We start from the raw sequence: 18,964 nt of genomic DNA, 5'->3' as shown, positions 1-18,964 counted from the left end.
TCATTATTGACATATTTACATACATAGATACTATGTTATATAATATGTAATATGTCTATACTCTATTGAGTGTGAGGTGTAACTTATCATTGATAAGTGTACATGTGACGTGGGCGAGATGCTGCCCTCTAGTGACAAACTTTGTGTTGTGTTCTGTAGGAGGAGGAGGCGGCCCTACCTCCGCAGGAAGAAGGCCATCCACAGGGGCCGTATGGCCGTCCCCGAGGAGGAGGAGGAGAGCACTGCTGGGGGCGGAGCCGACCAACCCCCCAATGGCACCAATGCCTTCTCCAACCGCCGTGACCGACGGAGGAGGGGGGGAGGAGGAGGAAGAGGGGGAAGGTCCGTGTGGGAGCAGAGGGCCAACCAGCTACGCAAGCGGCGCCAGATGGAGAGCCAGGAGGTCCTATTCGGAGGCAGCCCCACCGAGGACACCACTGACACCCCTACCACCGCCTACCGTGCTCCCACCCTCTCCCCAGACGCCAGCCCCGGTCACCTGCCCGAGTCGCCCATGTCCGGGATCATGCCCATGCCTGAACCCCCGATGTCCATCGCCATCCCGCTACCGGAACCCCCAGACTCGGAGCCTGTGCCTCTGTTTACGTTAGCTGAGGAGAGAGCGGTGAACCATCGCCCCACCGGTGGGGAAAGGAGGCACAGGGTGGCCCGGAAATCCAGACCTGGCCCTGGGGGGGCGGAGGAGGGAGGGACGGCGCGGCATAGGAGGCACCGTCACCGTGAGGCCCGGGCTGAGGCCAAGAGCAGAGAGTCGCCACATGAGGAGGTCAGTGAATCAGGCAGCCGCGAGAGGAAGATATTGGAAGAGAGGGAGGAGAAGGAGGAGAAAGACGAGAAGGAGGTCAAAGGAGAGTTCGCTGAGGTGGAGGGAGGAGTGTCAGGCAAGGATGAAGGAGGAGCCCTTATTATCAACTTAGAGAGTGAAGAAGAGCATCTGAGGTAAGACAGTGGTTCTAGGTTGCATTATTTTATGAAAAGGGTTATGGCATTGTGATTCTTGAGATTAGACTAAGTGTCTAAACACATGTACACATTCTCTTCCATACACCTCCTCTGCAGGGTGTGTATTGCAGACATCCCTGAGCCTCCCCTATGTGATAACTTCCCTGAGTACCTACCCCCACCCCTGCTGGAACCTCCACCGCAGATGGAGGAGGGTGAGGTGGGGGAGACTGGGCAGTGTGAGCCTTTGTCCTTGGACCGTCCAGTGGAGCCAGCCCCAGAGCAGTTCGCAGACCCCTCAGAGCTCCAGGCAGCAGCAGGGGTCAGTGACTCAGAGAACAACCAAGCCTCCCTGAACCTTGAGGAGGGTAAGGAGTCTGAGCAAGGTCCAGACAGCCAGACCAGTGTGATCATAGAGATGTCTGGAGCACAGCCACTGCTGGAGGTCACCCCCATGACAGGTATGGTGCTCAACATTTTACAGTAGTTCTTTGAAAGCAATGCAAGGGCCGTTGACTGTTCTGTATGGTTTCCTGCTGGAACAAGGATGGTTACGATAACGATGGAACTTCTTTTGTCATGCTCGGGAGGAGCCAGGTCAAATAACAGGTTTTATCTTCAATTTACTTTTAGCTTTACACAGCAGCAAGGAGGTGGAGATGTACCATCATGAGAGGAAGGAGAAGAAGGAGGAGGAGGAGTCGCAGGTGGAGAAGGAGGAGGAGGAGGAGGCTAGCCCGCCCAAACCTGTACCTCCTGGCAGCATGTTCCTCTTCAAGGCCTCCAACCCGTAAGACTCTCCTTCCTGCCCATGTCTTGGAAGGCATTCACGTGCAGTTCAGAGTCAGAACCCAGTTAGAAAAGGCTACTATATTTATGCATCAGTCAGTGTGCTTTTACTGCACAAATACACATTCATATACTCTCTCATACATTGTAGCTTTACAGCTCTCAATCAGTAATCTTTTTTTTGTGACCATGTTTGCAGATACAATATAGTAGTCATTATATTTATCATCATTGTCGTCATGAGCGATCACTTGTGTTTCTGATACTGTTGACCATCTCTCCGCTTTATTGATCTGTAGGATCAGGAGGATCTGTCACTATGTGGTGACCATGCGCTACTTTGAGATGACCATCTTGCTGGTGATTGTGGCTAGCAGCATCGCTCTGGCTGCTGAAGACCCTGTGTGCACCAACTCTGACAGAAACAGGGTTAGTTCAATTTGAATCTGGAATGTTGCTATCAGTGATGTGGATGTGTGTATCTTCTCACATAATTGTTGGATGTGTTGACTTTTCTAGGTTCTCCGTTACTTTGATTACGTCTTTACTGGAGTCTTCACGTTTGAAATGATTATAAAGGTGGGATACTCAAAGAGAAGTGATCAATTATGATCAACTAAAATTATCAAATGAAACTATGCACAGAAATAAACATGTAACAATGTTTTCAGTGTAGTAACTTATGGTGTTATATGTACGTATGTGTGTGTATCTATATTGTTGTGTGTGTGTGTGTGTGTGTGTGTGTCTATGTTGTTGTTGTATGTGTGTGTGTGTGTGTGTGTGTGTGTGTGTGTGTGTGTGTGTGTGTGTGTGTGTGTGTGTGTGTGTGTGTGTGTGTGTGTGTATGTTGTTGTTGTGTGTGGGCTTGTGTGTGTGTGTGGGGTGTCCTCCAGATGACTGACCTGGGACTGCTTCTTCATGATGGCTCCTACTTCCGTGATCTGTGGAACATTCTGGACTTCATCGTGGTGGTGGGAGCTCTAATCGCCTTCGCTCTGACGTGAGTAGGGTTGCAAAGTTACCTGTAATTTACCAAAGTTACCGGAGTCTTCTGTAATTTTGGAAATTAACAGGTAATCTATGGTAATTTTGGTCTTTTATACTTTAACCTTTGAAGTTTAAAAAAATTATATCTGTGTCCATATTGTCCTAGTGGATAGACCATACGGTTCAAGATAGCATAACTAATGAAAAAAGCATCTCTGCAACTCTTCCAACTATTTACTTTTTTTCTGCCACTAGTTTTCCGCCAAAACATTTACAACAAATACATATAGACATAGTAAAATAAATAATAAAAGTGTGTAATATGTGAAGTATATTTATTTCTGAAAACCTCATATTTAACACCAATGGAATTCACTAAGTTTATGGTTTATATTTAGGATAATGTTTTACAGTTTTGTAATTCAATTGTTTTGCTATCTTAACTGTATTTAATTATTTTATATACAGTACCAGTCAAAGTTTGGACACCTACTCATTCAAGGATTTTTCTTTATTGTTACTATTTTCTACATTATAGAATAATAGTGAAGACATCAAAACGATGAAATAACACATATACATGCATGATGAATTAACCAAAAAAAGTGTTTTAGATTTTAGAATCTTCAAAGTAGCCACCCTTTGCCTTGATGACAGCTTTGCATACTCTTGGCATTCTCTCAACCAGCTTCATGAGGAATTATTTTCCAAAAGTCTTGAAGGATTTCCCACATATGCTGAGCACTTGTTGGCTGCTTTTCCTTCACTCAGCGGTCCAACTCATCCCAAAGTATCTCAATTGGGTTGGGGTGGGGTGATTGTCAAGGCCAGATCATCTGATGCAGCACTCCATCACTCTCCTTCTTGTTCAAATAGCCCTTGCACAGCCTGGAGGTGTGTTGGGTCATTGTCCTGTTGAAAAACAAATTATTTTCCAACTAAGCGCAAACCAGATGGGATGGCCTATCGCTGCAGAATGCTGTTGTAGCCATGCTGGTTAAGAGTGCCTTGAATTCTAAATAAATCACTGACAGTGTCACCAGCAAAGCACCCCCACACCATCACACCTCCTCCTCAATGCTTCACGGTGGGAACCACACATGCGGTGATCATCCGTTCACGTACTCTGTGTCTCACACAGATACAGCGGATGGAACCAAAAATCTCAAATTTGGACTCATCAGACCAAAGGATAGATTTCCACCGGTCTAATGTCCATTTCTCGTGTTTCTTGGCCCAAGCAAGTCTCTTCTTCTGATTGGTGTAATTTTGTAGTGGTTTCTTGCGAGCAATTCGACCATGAAGGCCTGATTCACGAAGTCTCCTCTGAACAGTTGATGTTGAGATGTGTCTGTTACTTGAATCATCAAATTAAATCAAATGTATTTATATAGCCCTTCTTACATCAGCTGATATATCAAAGTGTTGTACAGAAACCCAGCCTAAAACCCCAAACAGCAAGCAATGCAGGTGTAGAAGCACGGTGGCAAGGAAAAACTCCCTAGAAAGGCCAAAACCTAGGAAGAAGCCTAGAGAGGAACCGGGCTATGAGGGGTGGCCAGTCCTCTTCTGGCTGTGCCGGGTGGAGATTATAACATAACATGGCCAAGATGTTCAAATGTTCATAAATGACCAGCATGGTCAAATAATAATAATCACAGTAGTTGTCGAGGGTGCAACAAGTCAGCACCTCAAGAGTAAATGTCAGTTGGCTTTTCATAGCCGATCATTGAGAGTATCTCTACCGCTCCTGCTATCTCTAGAGAGTTGAAAACAGCAGGTCTGGGACAGGTAGCACGTCCGGTGAACAGGTCAGGGTTCCATAGCCGCAGGCAGAACAGTTGAAACTGGAGCAGCAGCATGGCCAGGTCGACTGGGGACAGCAAGAAGTCATCATGCCAGATAGTCCTGAGGCATGGTCCTAGGGCTCAGGTCCTCCTCCGAGAGAAAGAAAGAAAGAGAGAAAGAGAGTAGTTGGAGAGAAGATACTTAAATTCACACAGTACACCGGATAAGACAGGATAAATACTCCAGATATAACAGACTGACCCTAGCCTCCCGACACATAAACTACTGCAGCATGAATACTGGAGGCTGAGACAGGATGGATCAGGAGGCACTGTGGCCCCATCCGATGATACTCCCGGACAGGGCCAAACAGGCAGGATATAACCCCACCCACTTTGCCAAAGCACAGCCCCCACACCCCTAGAGGAATATCTTCAACCACCAACTTACCATCCTGAGACAAGGCCGAGTATAGCCCACAAAGATCTCCGCCACGGCACAACCCATGGGGGGGAGCTAACCCAGACAGGAAGACCACGTCAGTGACTCAACCCATTCCTAGGGACGGCATGGAAGAGCACCAGTAATAGGGTTAGAGGCAGAGAATCCCAGTGGGGAGAGGAGAACCGGCCAGGCAGAGACAGCAAGGGCGGTTTGTTGCTCCAGAGCCTTTCCGTTCACCTTCACACTCCTGGGCCAGACTACACTCAATCATATGACCTACTGAAGAGATGAGTCTTCAGTAAAGACTTAAAGGTTGAGACGAGTCTGCGTCTCTCACATGGGTAGGCAGACGATTCCATAAAAATTGAGCTCTATTGGAGAAAGCCCTGCCTCCAGCTGTTTGCTTACAAATTCTAGGGACAATTAGGAGGCCTGAGTCTTGTGAACGTAGCGTACGTGTAGGTATGTACGGCAGGACTAAATCGGAAAGATAGGTAGGAGCAAGCCCATGTAATGCTTTGTAGGTTAGCAGTAAAACCTTGAAATCAGCCCTTGCCTTGACAGGAAGCTAGTGTAGGGAGGCTAGCACTGGAGTAATATGATCAATTGTTTTGGTTCTAGTCAGGATTCTAGCAGCCGTATTTAGCACTAACTGAAGTTTATATAGTGCTTTATCCGGGTAGCCGGAAAGTAGAGCATTGCAAAAGATCTCTTTGTTTCTTGGGACCTAAAACAAGCATCTCTGTTTTGTCCGAGTTTAAAAGTAGAACGTTTGCAGCCATCCACTTCCTTATGTCTGAAACACAGGCTTCTAGTGAGGGCAATTTTGGGGCTTCACCATGTTTCATTGTAATGTACAGCTGTGTGTCATCCGCATAGCAGTGAAAGTTAACATTATGTTTTCGAATTACATCCCCAAGAGGTAAAATATATAAAGAAAACTATAGTGGTCCTAAAACGGAACCTTGAGGAACACCGAAATTTACAGTTGATTTGTCAGAGGACAAACCATTCACAGAGACAAACTGGTATATTTCCGACAGATAAGAGCTAAACCAGGCCAGAACTTTTCCGTGTAGACCAATTTGGGTTTCCAATCTCTCCAAAAGAATGTGGTGATCGATGGTATCAAAAGCAGCACTAAGGTCTAGGAGCACGAGGACAGATGCAGAGCCTCGGTCTGACACCATTTAAAGGTCATTTACCACCTTCACAAATGCAGTCTCAGTGCTATGATGGGGTCTAAAACCAGACTGAATCATTTCCTATACATTGTTTGTCGTCAGGAAGGCAGTGAGTTGAATTCTGTGAAGCATTTATTTGGGCTGCAATCTGAGGTGCAGTTAACTCTAATGAATTTATAATCTGCAGCAGAGATAACTCTGGGTCTTCCTTTCCTGTGGCGGTCCTCAGGAGAGCCAGCTCTTGAAGTTTTCTGGATTGACTGACCTTCATGTCTTAAAGTAATGATGGACTGTCTTTTCTCTTTGCTTATTTAAGCTGTTATTTTACCAAATAGGACTATCTTCTGTATACCACCACTACCTTGTCACAACACAACTGATTGGCAGTTAATTGAAATATATTCCAGGTGACTACCTCATGAAGCTGGTTGAGAGAATGCCAAGAGTTTGCAAAGCTTTCATCAAGGCAAAGGGTGGCTACTTTGAAGAATTTCAAATATAACACATTTGGATTTGTTTAACACTTTTTTTGGTTACTACATGATTCCATATGTGTTATTTCATAGTTTTGATGTCTTCACTATTATTATACAATGTAGAAAATAGTAAAAATAAAGAAAAACCCTTGAATGAGTACGTGTGTCCAAATTTTTGACTGGTACTGTATATTACTGTAGGCCACACTGATAAATACAGATACCTGTGATAATCTGATGTACCCAAAAGGCCACTGGATCTCATCTGATAAAATTCCACAATTAGCAAAATTTTGGTACTTTACTGGTAAACTTTCCAGTATTATACCCTTCTTCTGCAACCCTAAACATGAGTCACACTCACAACGCTTCTGCTGCTGGATGAGTAATCACACTGACTCACTGTAGCAGAGTGGCAGAACTTATATTATATACTGACTGCACTGTAGCATATCTCAACATATATTATGCGTCTTCTAGTTGATGCCTGGAAATATTGCATTTCCTATGTCTTTGTAATAACTCTTTCCCTCTGACAAGGGGCGACAGGTAGCCTAGCGGTTAATAGTGTTTAGCCTGTAACCGAAAGGTCACTGGTTTGAATCCCTGAGCTGACAATGTTAAAAATCTGTGGATGTACCCTTGAGCAAGGCACTTAACCCTAATTGCTATGCATAAGAGCGTCTGCTAAATTACTAAAATGTAAGTGGACATGTTAATGAACTTTCAATCTTTTGTAGGCTAACAGACTAACAACATCATCAAGTTCAGTAGCTAGCGCACACAGGATTTAGTTCTGGGTTGCGAGGTTAATGAATGTGTTTTTCTCCCCTGCCTTGTATGTAGATATGACTGTGTGTTGATTTCTCTGTTGTGGATATAGCTGTGATCCTCTGAGCGGTGCTCGTTGTGGATCTCTCTTTATGTTTCTATTTCTCTGTTGTTCCTGTGGAATTTATCACTGTTGGGGCTTCCAGGAATGTGATTGGGTAAAGCACACACTTCTCATTCTCAGAAAATTCTCATTGAATTCTCATGCACTTCTCATCGAATTCTCATGCGCTTCCCATAGAATTCTCATGCGCTTCCCATAGAATTCTCATGTACTTCTCATACAATTCCCTGTTGAACTTCTTATAGAATTCTCATACATATACTTCTTGTACACGATTCACCATGTCTTTTTTCGGATACTTCTCACTCAGCTACAAATATTTGAAACATTTTACTGAATTCAAATGAATTCAAATGACAAAAAATAAATGAAGACCTTTGTTAATTTGTGTGAACACTTGTGTGTTTGTGAGATGTGTATGTGTGTGTGTGTGTGTGTGTGTGTGTGTGTGTGCTCTCGCTCGTGCATGTGTGTGTGTGCATGCGTGCATCTATGTGTGTTTGTGTTTCTTCCCTGTGAGTCCACAGTACACTAAAACACATGTCTGCATCAACAGGAACAACAAAGGCAGAGACATCAAAACCATCAAGTCCCTCAGGGTTCTGAGAGTCCTACGACCTCTGAAGACCATCAAGAGACTCCCCAAACTCAAGGTACCATACTGTACTGTGTTTATGTTCATATACCAACATGGTTGGGGAATTTCAGTTTACTTCCTGAATTGACTGAATTGAAATGGAATTGACCCCAACCTTGTCTACCAATGCCAATGCTTTGTTGACCTTGGCTCCCCTTACAGGAAAATCACATGATTTCACATGTGTAGTTTCATTTTATCACATGTTGCTTTACATGTTGTCACGTTATCATATTAACTTTGCGTTAAGATCACGTGATATCCAAGGGGTTTTTCCATAAAGGTCCTTCATTAAAATGAATGAAATCTTTCAAATCTTTCAGGGAATTTCCAGTGAATGTGGGTTTTTACCTTCTATCCGTGGAACCATGTATCCTCTCCTCCTCTCCTCCTCCTATACAGGCGGTGTTTGACTGTGTGGTGACATCTTTGAAGAACGTCTTCAACATCCTCATCGTCTACCAGCTCTTCATGTTTATCTTCGCTGTCATCGCCGTTCAGCTCTTCAAGGGAAAGTTCTTTTACTGCACTGACAGCTCCATGGACACAGAGAAGGAGTGCCAGTGAGTGCAACACACAGATGTACAGTACGCCAGTGGAGGCTGCTGAGGGGAGAACGGCTCATAATAATGGATGGAATGGACTGAATGGAATGGTATCAAACACATAAATAACATGTTTTTGATACCATTCCATTTACTCCATTCCATCCATTATAATGAGCCGTTCTCCTCTCAGCAGCCTCCACTTACAGTACAAACACTGGAACAAAGACAACAAATCGTTTACTTATTCACAATCGTCCACACAACACCCATTTCAAATTGGTGAGTGATCAGAGGAATCCTTACCTCCTCTGTCTCTGTCCTTTAACCTCTGTCCTGTTCTTCACAGAGGTTACTACATTGACTATGCTCGAGACAAGAAGGAAGTGAAGAAGAGGGAGTGGAAGAGGCATGAGTTCCACTATGACAACGTGTGCTGGGCTCTGCTCACTCTCTTCACTGTTTCAACTGGAGAGGGCTGGCCGCAGTAAGTCCCTGATGTTCCCAGCACTATGCTCTAACACAACATGAATGCAACTGATATGGGATTCAGAGAGAATGTTGACATTTGCCTGTTACTATTCTCTCTCTCTCTCACTCTCTCGCTCTTTCACTCTCTCTCTGTCTACTCTCTCTCTCTCTCTCTGTCTCCTCTCTCTCTCTGTCTCTCCTTCTCCTTCTCTCTCTCTCTCTCCCTCCCTATCTCGCTCTACTTTTTTTCTCTCCCTCCTTACCTCCAGGGTTCTGCAGCACTCTGTGGACGTGACAGAGGAGGACATGGGTCCAAGTCGGGGCAACAGGATGGAGATGTCCATCTTTTACGTTGTCTACTTTGTGGTCTTCCCTTTCTTCTTTGTCAACATCTTCGTCGCTCTCATCATCATTACCTTCCAGGAACAGGGTGATAAGATGATGGAGGAGTGTAGCTTGGAGAAGAACGAGGTACAGGACAGAAAAGCAGCACACAGATGCACTCCCATTCTACTATAGCTTAAACATACTGCTGGACCCCATCACCCCAGAATTTGACTTAGTGAATAGGTGCTGCCAGAAATAGACCACAGGAGGTTGGTGGCACCTTACTGCTGGACCCCAGGAATAGTATCTACTGCCTTGGCAACAGCTAATGGGGATCCATAATAAATACAAATCCTCAACTTGTACATACATTCTTACAACACAAAAATAAACACAGGATTTCATGAAATTGATTCACTAAACAGTGGTTTCCAAACATTTTATAGTCCTGTACCCTTTCAAACATTCAACCTCCAGCTGCGTACCCTCTCTAGCACCAGGGTCAGCGCACTCTCAAATGTTGTTTTTTTTCTCCATCATTGTAAGCCTCCCCACACACACACTATACGATACATTTATTAAACATAAGAATGAGTGTGAGTTGTCACAATCCGGCTCATGGGAAGTGACAAAGAGCTTTTATAGGACCAGGGCACTTATAATAATATAATAATCAATAATTTAGCTCTTTATTTAGCCATCTTACATGTAAAACCTTATTTGTTCATCAAAAATTGTGAATAACTCACCACAGGTTAATGAGAAGGGTGTGCTTGAAAGGATGCACATAACTCTGCAATGTTGGGTTGTATTGGAGAGAGTCTCAGTCTTAAAACATTTTCCAAACACAGTCTGTGCCTGTATTTAGTTTTCATGCTTGTGAGGGCCGAGAAGCCACTCTCACATAGGTACGTGGTTGCAAAGGTCATCAGTGTCTTAACAGCGTGATTTTCAAGGCAAGAAAATCTGAGTGCATCCCTATCCAGAACTCTGGCAGTGGCTTCTGATTAAATTCAATTTTCACAGAACCGCTTGTTGCAATTTTGATGAGTCTCTTGTTCAGATATCGGTAAGTGGACTGGAGGCAGGTCATGAAAGGGATAACGAATCCAGTCGTTTGTGTCGTCCGTTTCAGGAAAGTACCTGCGTGATTGCGCACCCAGCTCACTCAGGTGCTTCGCTATATCACATTTGACATTGTCCGTAAGTGTAACGATGTACGCTGAGAGTCGGGAAGCAAGTTCAGGGAGTGAATACATTTAATAAATAAATGAAACAAACATGTAACACAAACAGCACACCAACATGGAACAGGAACAGAAACAGTGATGACTGGGGAAGAAACCAAAGGGAGTGATATATAAAAGGGCATGTAATCAAGGAGATGATGGAGTCCAGGTGAGTGTCATTATGCGTGTAGCGCTGGTGACAGGTGTGCTCCATAACGAGCAGCCTGATGACCTAGAGGCCGGAGAGGGAGTACACGTGACAGTAAGCTTGAGTTCATTTTTACACAACAAATTATAGAATGATGGAAATACCTGTGTGTTGCCCTTGTTAATGCAGACAGAAAAGAGCTCCAACTTCTTAATCATAGCCTCAATTTTGTCCCGAACATTGAATATAGTTGCTGAGAGTCCCTGCAGATTCAGATCATTCAGGCAAGAAAAAACATCACCCAGTCGTGTGAGAAACTCGTCATCATGCAAGCAGTCAGACAAGTGAAAATTATGGTCAGTAAAGAAAACTTTAAGCTCGTCTCTCAATTTTAAAAAACGTGTCAATATTTTGCCCCTTGATAACCAGCTCACTTTTGTAAAAGCATTACATGGTCGCTGCCCATATCATTGCATAATGCAGAAAATACACCACAGTTCAAGGGCCTTGCTTTAACAAAGTTAACCATTTTCACTGTAGTGTCCAAAATGTCTTTCAAGCTGTCAGTCATTCCCTTGGCAGCAAGAGCCTCTCAGTGGACCCAAGTGGCGTCGGGAGCAACTGCTTGCACGCGCGTTATCACTCCACTATGTCTCCCTGTCATGGCTTTTGTGCCATCAGTACAGATACCAACACAAAGTCCATTTGATGTCACAAAGATGTCCAGTACTTTAAAAATATCCTCTCATGTTGTCCTGGTTTCCAGTGGTTTCCAGAAGAGGCTGCTTCCTTAATTGACCCCCCATAAACATAACAGAGATATACCAGGAGCTGTGCCAGGCCCGCCACGTCTGTTGACTCATCCAGCTGTAACACATAGAATTCACTGGCTTGTATGAGAAGCAGTAATTGTTTCAAAACATCTCCTGCCATGTCACTGATGTGTCGTGAAACAGTGTTGTTGTCTTACTACTCGAAATTGTCTTTATTCTCGCTCAAAAAACTCCTGTGGCTTATTTTTCAAATTGTCATGTTTCGTTTCTAAATGTCTGCTCAAGAGTGAAGGTTTCCCACGAGAGAGTAATGGTTAATGTGATTGGATGTTAATTATTTGACAAGGCTACCTGTATTTGACATTGTGTTGTTATTTCGATGAACACTAGATGGTTTCATTTTATTTTTGGCAGTGAAACGAGGCTACTCATGCGAGAGATAAAAACTCATCCAAATGTATAGCCCTGTTGGAAAATATAAATATACTGTTTGAAAATGTGAAGAAAAAAATGTAAGTTATTATTATTATATAAAAAAAATGTGAATCACATTTTGATTTGGCTTAACCCTGACGGCATTGCGTACCCCTGGGGGTAGGCATACCCCAGTTTGGGAATACCTGACCTACAATAACCATCTTGTTACCTTGATCAGATATACACATTTGATTGATCACAATAATCTCACAGTTTCATTCCTGATTTCTTCCTCTTCTTTTTATTCTCTCTCCGTCAGAGGGCATGCATTGACTTTACCATCAGTGCCAAGCCCCTGACGCGCTACATGCCCCAGAACAGACAGACCTTCCAGTACCGACTGTGGCACTTTGTGGCGTCACCATCGTTTGAGTACACAGTGATGGTCATGATCGCCCTCAACACTGTGGTGCTCATGATGAAGGTATGGAGCCTATGTCTTTGTAACACAGTTTATAAACATGACATATGTGCAGGCCTTTGTTAGAATTTAGTTTCACTCTCAAAGTCTCAAATCCATAGGAGCAAGCCCAGTGGAACCCTCTTTGTCTGATAACAGTTGAATATGACACATCTCTGTCTCTTTGTATTAAACATGTAACCCACTTCTTTGCCATCACTGTTCGATACATTCCGGTCTCACTCTGAATGTGTCCTGTTTGGCCGCAGTACTACTCAGCTCCAGCAGCATATGACACGGTACTGAAGCACCTGAACACGGCCTTCACTGTTCTCTTCTCCCTGGAGTGTATCCTCAAGATCATGGCCTTTGGTTTTGTGGTGAGCAAGACAACAGGACTAAACTGTCCAACTGGGAAAATAAATGTTATGGTGGACATGGTAGCATGTTATGGTAGAATCATTTCCATTCAAGAAAGGAGGCTTGCTTTTGTATAATGGTGCTCATTTGCCCCCTGACAGAACTATTTTCGAGACACTTGGAACATTTTTGACTTCATCACTGTGCTCGGCAGCATCACTGAGATCATTGTGGATTTACAGGTAACGTTTCACTTTAGCTCTTTAACCTTTACTTCATAACCACTGTGATTCATGAGCTGGTAATGCTGTAAAGCTTTTTCTCTCAGTAAAAATAGGCTATTAAAGTTGTAAACTTACTTGTTCAATTACTCGCCATCAATCAAATCGATCTCTATATATCCCTATCTGCCTATGGGTATGTTCTGTCTTCTCTGTCCCCGAACACTTCTCTGTTCCGTATATGCCCTGCCGTTTCCACCTTGCCGTCATACATCAGTTTTATGTTTACTGTATTTATATAGAATATTCTGTATGTTGACTTTGTGTAAATTCCTCTGTCTGTATAGTATCTGTACGTTTGTCTATAGCAGTGGAGGCTGCTAAGGGGAGGACTGCTCATAATAATGGTTGGTCCAGAGCAAATGGAAATCACATGTTTGATGTATTTGATACCATTTCACCGATTCCGCTCCAGCCATTACCACGAGCCCGTCCTCCCGAGTTAAGGTGCCACCAACCTGTGGTCTATTGCTGACAGCACCTATTCACTAAGGCAAATTCTGGGTATGTATGAATGTACTTGGTGAATAAAAGTGATTCTGACTTCTATATTTCCTGTGCTCTGTCTACCTCAGTCAATAAACACATTCAATATGAGTTTCCTGAAGCTGTTCCGGGCTGCCAGACTGATCAAACTGTTGAGGCAGGGCTACACCATACGAATCCTGCTCTGGACCTTTGTACAATCCTTCAAGGTCAGCCATGTTCTCCCCTGCTTTTACCATCTGTCATGTCCACTTATGAAATATCTGACTTTGTTAATAGAACCAGTAGTCTGTCTTTATTTTGTATGTCCTTAGTCCCAGCTGGCCACTGCACACACAGATGGGACTCGGCTGCTGGTGTGTGTTCTTGGGAAAACCAAATCATTCTTCTTTATTTGTATCTCTTCTTTGCTCTAGGCTCTTCCTTATGTTTGTCTGCTCATCGCCATGCTGTTCTTCATCTATGCCATCATTGGGATGCAGGTAAGACCTCCGAAGCTTATATGCTTTACAATGGTAACTTCAGCCACAAAAAGGATGCTGTACTGCGGCTTCATGTGTTTCTCACTTGATTCACACAAGGTGTTTGGAAACATCAAGCTGAACGATGAAAACCATATCAATCAGCACAACAACTTCAAGACCTTCTCCGGTGCACTGATGCTTCTCTTCAGGTGGGTGCATTGAGAAGGAATCAGAAGCTGAGAAATATTCAAAACTATAAGTAGATTATTTTGCTGACTGATGAATTAATATATTGGTTAATGTTTAATAGACTAATTGGTTGATAAATTGCTTGCTTGCTTGCTTGATTAATTGACTCATTAATTGACACAGGAGTGCGACGGGGGAGTCATGGCAGGAGATCATGCTATCGTGTCTGGGGGGGCAGGAGTGTGAGCCAGACTCCTCCATGGCACCCATGACCATGTCCCCTGACCACGAGGGAGGCTGTGGTACTGACTTTGCCTACTGCTACTTTGTCTCCTTCATCTTCTTCAGCTCTTTCCTGGTGAGGACGCTGCAGGAATAAACTGTTTCTCCTTTCCTCCAATCTTTCTCAGCACTCTTTCTTTCCCTCACTGTCCATTTTTCTGATAGACGAGCTATTTTTGATAGTACTACACAGATACACAAAAGCAATTCTTTGGATTGTATGCACGGACATGTGGACATCAGTATTGTTCATGATGCTATCTCTCACACGTCTTCTCCTCTTGTGTGACTCTGTAGATGCTGAATCTGTTTGTGGCTGTGATCATGGATAACTTTGAGTATCTGACCAGAGACTCTTCCATCCTGGGTCCTCATCACCTGGATGAGTTTGTCCGTGTCTGGGGAGAGTACGACCGTGCAGCATGGTGAGAGAGAAGACACCACCATGTCTCAACTCTTCCCAGCAGAGGACAGTGTATTGACTCTTTAAAAGCTAAATAGGCCTGAACTGCCTTAATTCCTGTGTTAGACTGGCCAACGTCTTCTGTTTCAAACTCCAAATGAATGCCTTAACCCTTACATTTTCTCCTCAACTCTCTCTTTCTCCTTCCTAATGTTCCCTGTTTCTTCTGTAGTGGCCGTATACATTACACCGCCATGTATGAGATGTTGACCCACATGTCTCCACCCCTGGGCCTGGGGAAGAAATGCCCCAGAGGTATGGCCTACAAGGTATGGAATAAACACTTACTTTATTTTATTCAGTTAAATTTAGCATAGACATATATTTTTTACAGTTGTTTCACTGTAAAGCATGTGGAATTCTCTCTATCTCTCTTCCTCCCTTTCTACTGCCCTCCATCTCTCTCTCTCTCTATCTCTCCCTCCCTCACTCTCTCTCTGCCCATCCCTCATTTCCCCTCTCCCTCCACAGAGGCTGGTGTTGATGAACATGCCAGTGGATGAGGACATGTCAGTCCACTTCACCTCCACCTTGATGTCTCTCATCCGCACCGCTCTGGAGATCAAGATCGCACGAGGTCAGGGAATGAGTTGAGTTTAAAACCACCACGCCTCACTGCATTTGCATAATTTTTCCAATTTAGACTTGGTCTTCCATCTTGAGCCTGGAGACCCACACTGCCTAGGGCATGCAGGCTTTTGGTCCAGCCCAGTACCGGTAACACACCTGATTCAACATATAAATGGCTTGGTGATTGGTTGAGTAGTTCAATCAGGAAATTTAGCAACATTAAGCATTTCCCCTGTCTGTGTATAATGGCTGAATAAAGATCTATTGTAATGTGGTCCAGGTGGGGAGGACCGGGTAGCTCTGGACACTGAGCTACAGAAGGAGATCAGTGTGATATGGCCGTACCTCCCCCAGAAGACCCTGGATGTACTGGTGCCCATCAACAAAGGTCAGACCCACACTGGAGAGAGACATGGAGAGGTAGACCTGGGAGTCAGTCAGTCAGTCAGTGACTAGCAATCTAATCTAATCTGCGTTTTACAGATTCTGACATGACAGTAGGTAAGATATATGCCTCCATGATGATCATGGACTACTTCAAACAGAACAAAGCCAAGAAGCTGAGAGCACAGCTGGAAGCACAGGTCAGCTATACACACCATATACACATTATTTACACTGAGTGTACTAAACATTATGAACACCTGCTCTTTCCAAGACATAGATTGACCAGGTGAATCCAGGTGAAAGCTATGATCCCTTATTGATGTCACTTGTTAAATCCACTTCAATCAGTGTAAATAAAGGGGAGGAGACAGGTTAAAGAAGGATTTTTAAGCCTTGAGACATTTGTGATATGGATTGTGTATTTGTGCCATTCATAGGGTGAATGGGCAAGACAAAATATGTATGTTCCTTTGAACAGGGTATGGTAGTAAACTCAGCAAAAAAAGAAATGTCCTCTCACTGTCAACTGCGTTTATTTTCAGTAAACTTAACATGTGTAAATATTTGTATGAACAAAAGAGATTCAACAACTTAGACATAAACTGAACAAGTTCCACAGACATGTGACTAACATAAATGGAATAATGTGTCACTTAACAAAGGGGGGGTCAAAATCAAACGTAACAGTCAGTATCTTGTGTGGCCACCAGCTGCATTAAGTACTGCAGTGCATCTCCTGCTCATGGACTGTACCAGATTTGCCAGTTCTGTGGGATGTTACCCCACTCTTCCACCAAGGCACCTGCAAGTTCCTGGACATTTCTGGGGGGGAATGGTCCTAGCCCTCACCCTCCGATCCAACAGGTCCCAGACATGCTCAATGGGATTGAGATCTGGGCTCTTCGCTGGCCATGGCAGAACACTGACATTCCTGTCTTGCAGGAAATCATGCACATAACGAGCAGTATGGCTGGTGGCATTATCATGCTGGAGGGTCATGTCAGGATGAGCCTGCAGGAAGGGTACCACATGAGTGAGGAGGATGTCTTCCCTGTACCGCACAGCATTGAGATTGCCTGCAATGACAACAAGCTCAGTCCGATGATGCTGTGACACACCGCCCCAGACCATGACGGACACTCCACCTCCAAATCGATCCCGCTCCAGAGTACAGGCCTTGGTGTAAGACTCATTCCTTTGACGATAAACACGAATCCAACCATCACCCCTGGTGAGACAAAACCGTGACTCGTCAGTGAAGAGCACTTTTTGCCAGTCCTGTCTGGTCCTGCAACGATGGGTTTGTGCCCATAGGTGGCGTTGTTGCCGGTGATGTCTGGTGAGGACCTGCCTTACAACAGGCCTACAAGCCCTCAGACCAACCTCTCTTAGCCTATTGCGGACAGTCTGAACACTGATGGAAGGATTGTGCGTTTCTGGTGTAACTCGGGCAGTTGTTGTTGCCATTCTGTACCTGTCCCGCAGGTGTGATGTTCGGATGTACCGATCCTTTGCACGTCTTGTTACACGTGCTCTGCCACTGCAAGGACGATCAGCTGTCCGTCCTGTCTCCCTGTAGCACTGTCTTAGGCGTCTCACAGTACGGACATTGCAATTTATTGCCCTGGCCACATCTGTAGTCCTCATGCCTCCTTGCAGCATGCCTAAGGCACATTCACGCAGATGAGCAGGGACCCTGTGCATCTTTCTTTTGGTGTTTTTCAGAGTCAGTAGAAAGGCCTCTTTAGTGTCCTAAGTTTTCATAACTGTGACCTTAATTGCCTACCGTCTGTAAGCTGTTAGTGTCTTAACGACCGTTTCACAGGTGTATGTTCATTAATTGTTTATTGTTCATTGAACAAGCATGGGAAACCGTGTTTAAATTCTTTACAATGAAGATCTGTGAAGTTATTTGGATTTTTACGAATTATCTTTGAAAGACAGGGTCTTGAAAAAGGGACATTTCTTTTTTTGCTGAGTTTAGGTGCCAGTTGCACCGGTTTGTCTCAAGGACTGCAACACTGCTGGGTTTTTCACGCTCAACAGTTTCCTGTGTGTATCAAGAATGGTCCACCACCCAAAGGACATCCAGCCAGCTTGACACAACTGTGGGAAGCATTGGAGTCGACATGGGCCAGCATTCATGTGGAAGGCTTTCAACACCTTGTAGAATTCATTCACTGACAAATTGAGGCTGTTCTGAGGGCAAATGGGGGTACAACGCAATATTATGAAGGTGTTCTTAATGTTTTGTACACTCAGTGTTTATACCACAGTCCTCTTCTGTATAACATTACCATGGCATCTGGCCTCTGTTGACACAACCTAGTGCCTGTTGTGATGTATTGCTTGGTGTGGTCTCCTCTACAGAAGGCCAGTCTGATGCCATTCCAGCGGCTGGATGCCTCGACCCTCTCTGATGACATTCTGTCCAATGCTCAGCCCCTGCCCTGCATGCCCCACAGTGCTGGCTCCGCCCTGTGAGTCAGTCCGTGCGTGCAGGCTTGCTTGCATTCGTGTGTGTGTGTGTGTGTGTGCCTTGTGCCTTTAGTAAGTATTTGTGACCGACCCCCTTGATTCAGCCTTATGTAGCAACATTTTAAAGGTTTTTTTTACGTTGGATTAAAGTAGAGGCCTAGAGCTAGAAAATGGTATGTCATACACTGCAGTTGAGAAACAATGGGAAAGTAATTCTGCTTTGAAAGTTGATACTTGAAACTTGTAACCCCACTTTTGAGAAAATGGCCCTTGAATGTTTTGGTACACCTACTGGAGAGCTTTTCTTTGTCTACACCCATTCAGCATCGTTCACACCCTCTTAAGCCTTAGCCTCACCCATCTCTTTAAAGATTCACATGTGAGGCCATGTGGTAAACACACGCTATATCAAATAAAATCTATGTTTATTTGTCACATGCACAGGATACAGAAGTGGTTACTTGCATA

At 44.2% G+C, this 18,964-nt stretch overlaps 1 protein-coding gene across 2 annotated transcripts in view; it reads left to right on the top strand.

The window, feature by feature from the left end:
* The window catches only part of LOC110530973 (voltage-dependent R-type calcium channel subunit alpha-1E), a 66,499-nt gene that overhangs the window by 39,945 nt on the left and 7,590 nt on the right, over positions 1 to 18,964 (top strand). Inside the window, exons 19-42 of one of the 2 annotated variants that reach the window (XM_036986083.1) lie at positions 160 to 960; positions 1,081 to 1,424; positions 1,597 to 1,753; positions 2,052 to 2,181; positions 2,272 to 2,331; positions 2,649 to 2,755; positions 7,612 to 7,623; positions 8,086 to 8,182; positions 8,569 to 8,729; positions 9,061 to 9,198; positions 9,452 to 9,653; positions 12,396 to 12,560; positions 12,806 to 12,916; positions 13,058 to 13,138; positions 13,753 to 13,872; positions 14,080 to 14,145; positions 14,245 to 14,336; positions 14,500 to 14,674; positions 14,896 to 15,023; positions 15,234 to 15,330; positions 15,533 to 15,638; positions 15,912 to 16,019; positions 16,115 to 16,215; positions 18,389 to 18,498. In XM_036986083.1, coding sequence (XP_036841978.1) covers positions 160 to 960; positions 1,081 to 1,424; positions 1,597 to 1,753; positions 2,052 to 2,181; positions 2,272 to 2,331; positions 2,649 to 2,755; positions 7,612 to 7,623; positions 8,086 to 8,182; positions 8,569 to 8,729; positions 9,061 to 9,198; positions 9,452 to 9,653; positions 12,396 to 12,560; positions 12,806 to 12,916; positions 13,058 to 13,138; positions 13,753 to 13,872; positions 14,080 to 14,145; positions 14,245 to 14,336; positions 14,500 to 14,674; positions 14,896 to 15,023; positions 15,234 to 15,330; positions 15,533 to 15,638; positions 15,912 to 16,019; positions 16,115 to 16,215; positions 18,389 to 18,498 — 3,669 coding nt within the window. Of the gene's footprint in view, positions 1 to 159; positions 961 to 1,080; positions 1,425 to 1,596; positions 1,754 to 2,051; positions 2,182 to 2,271; positions 2,332 to 2,648; positions 2,756 to 7,611; positions 7,624 to 8,085; positions 8,183 to 8,568; positions 8,730 to 9,060; positions 9,199 to 9,451; positions 9,654 to 12,395; positions 12,561 to 12,805; positions 12,917 to 13,057; positions 13,139 to 13,752; positions 13,873 to 14,079; positions 14,146 to 14,244; positions 14,337 to 14,499; positions 14,675 to 14,895; positions 15,024 to 15,233; positions 15,331 to 15,532; positions 15,651 to 15,911; positions 16,020 to 16,114; positions 16,216 to 18,388; positions 18,499 to 18,964 lie in introns of both variants that reach the window. The other variant, XM_036986084.1, reaches the window with a different exon arrangement.

This window comes from Oncorhynchus mykiss, chromosome 8 (genome assembly GCF_013265735.2).
Source record: "Oncorhynchus mykiss isolate Arlee chromosome 8, USDA_OmykA_1.1, whole genome shotgun sequence".
NCBI lineage: Eukaryota > Metazoa > Chordata > Actinopteri > Salmoniformes > Salmonidae > Oncorhynchus > Oncorhynchus mykiss.
This window is presented reverse-complemented; position numbering and strand designations above follow the sequence as displayed.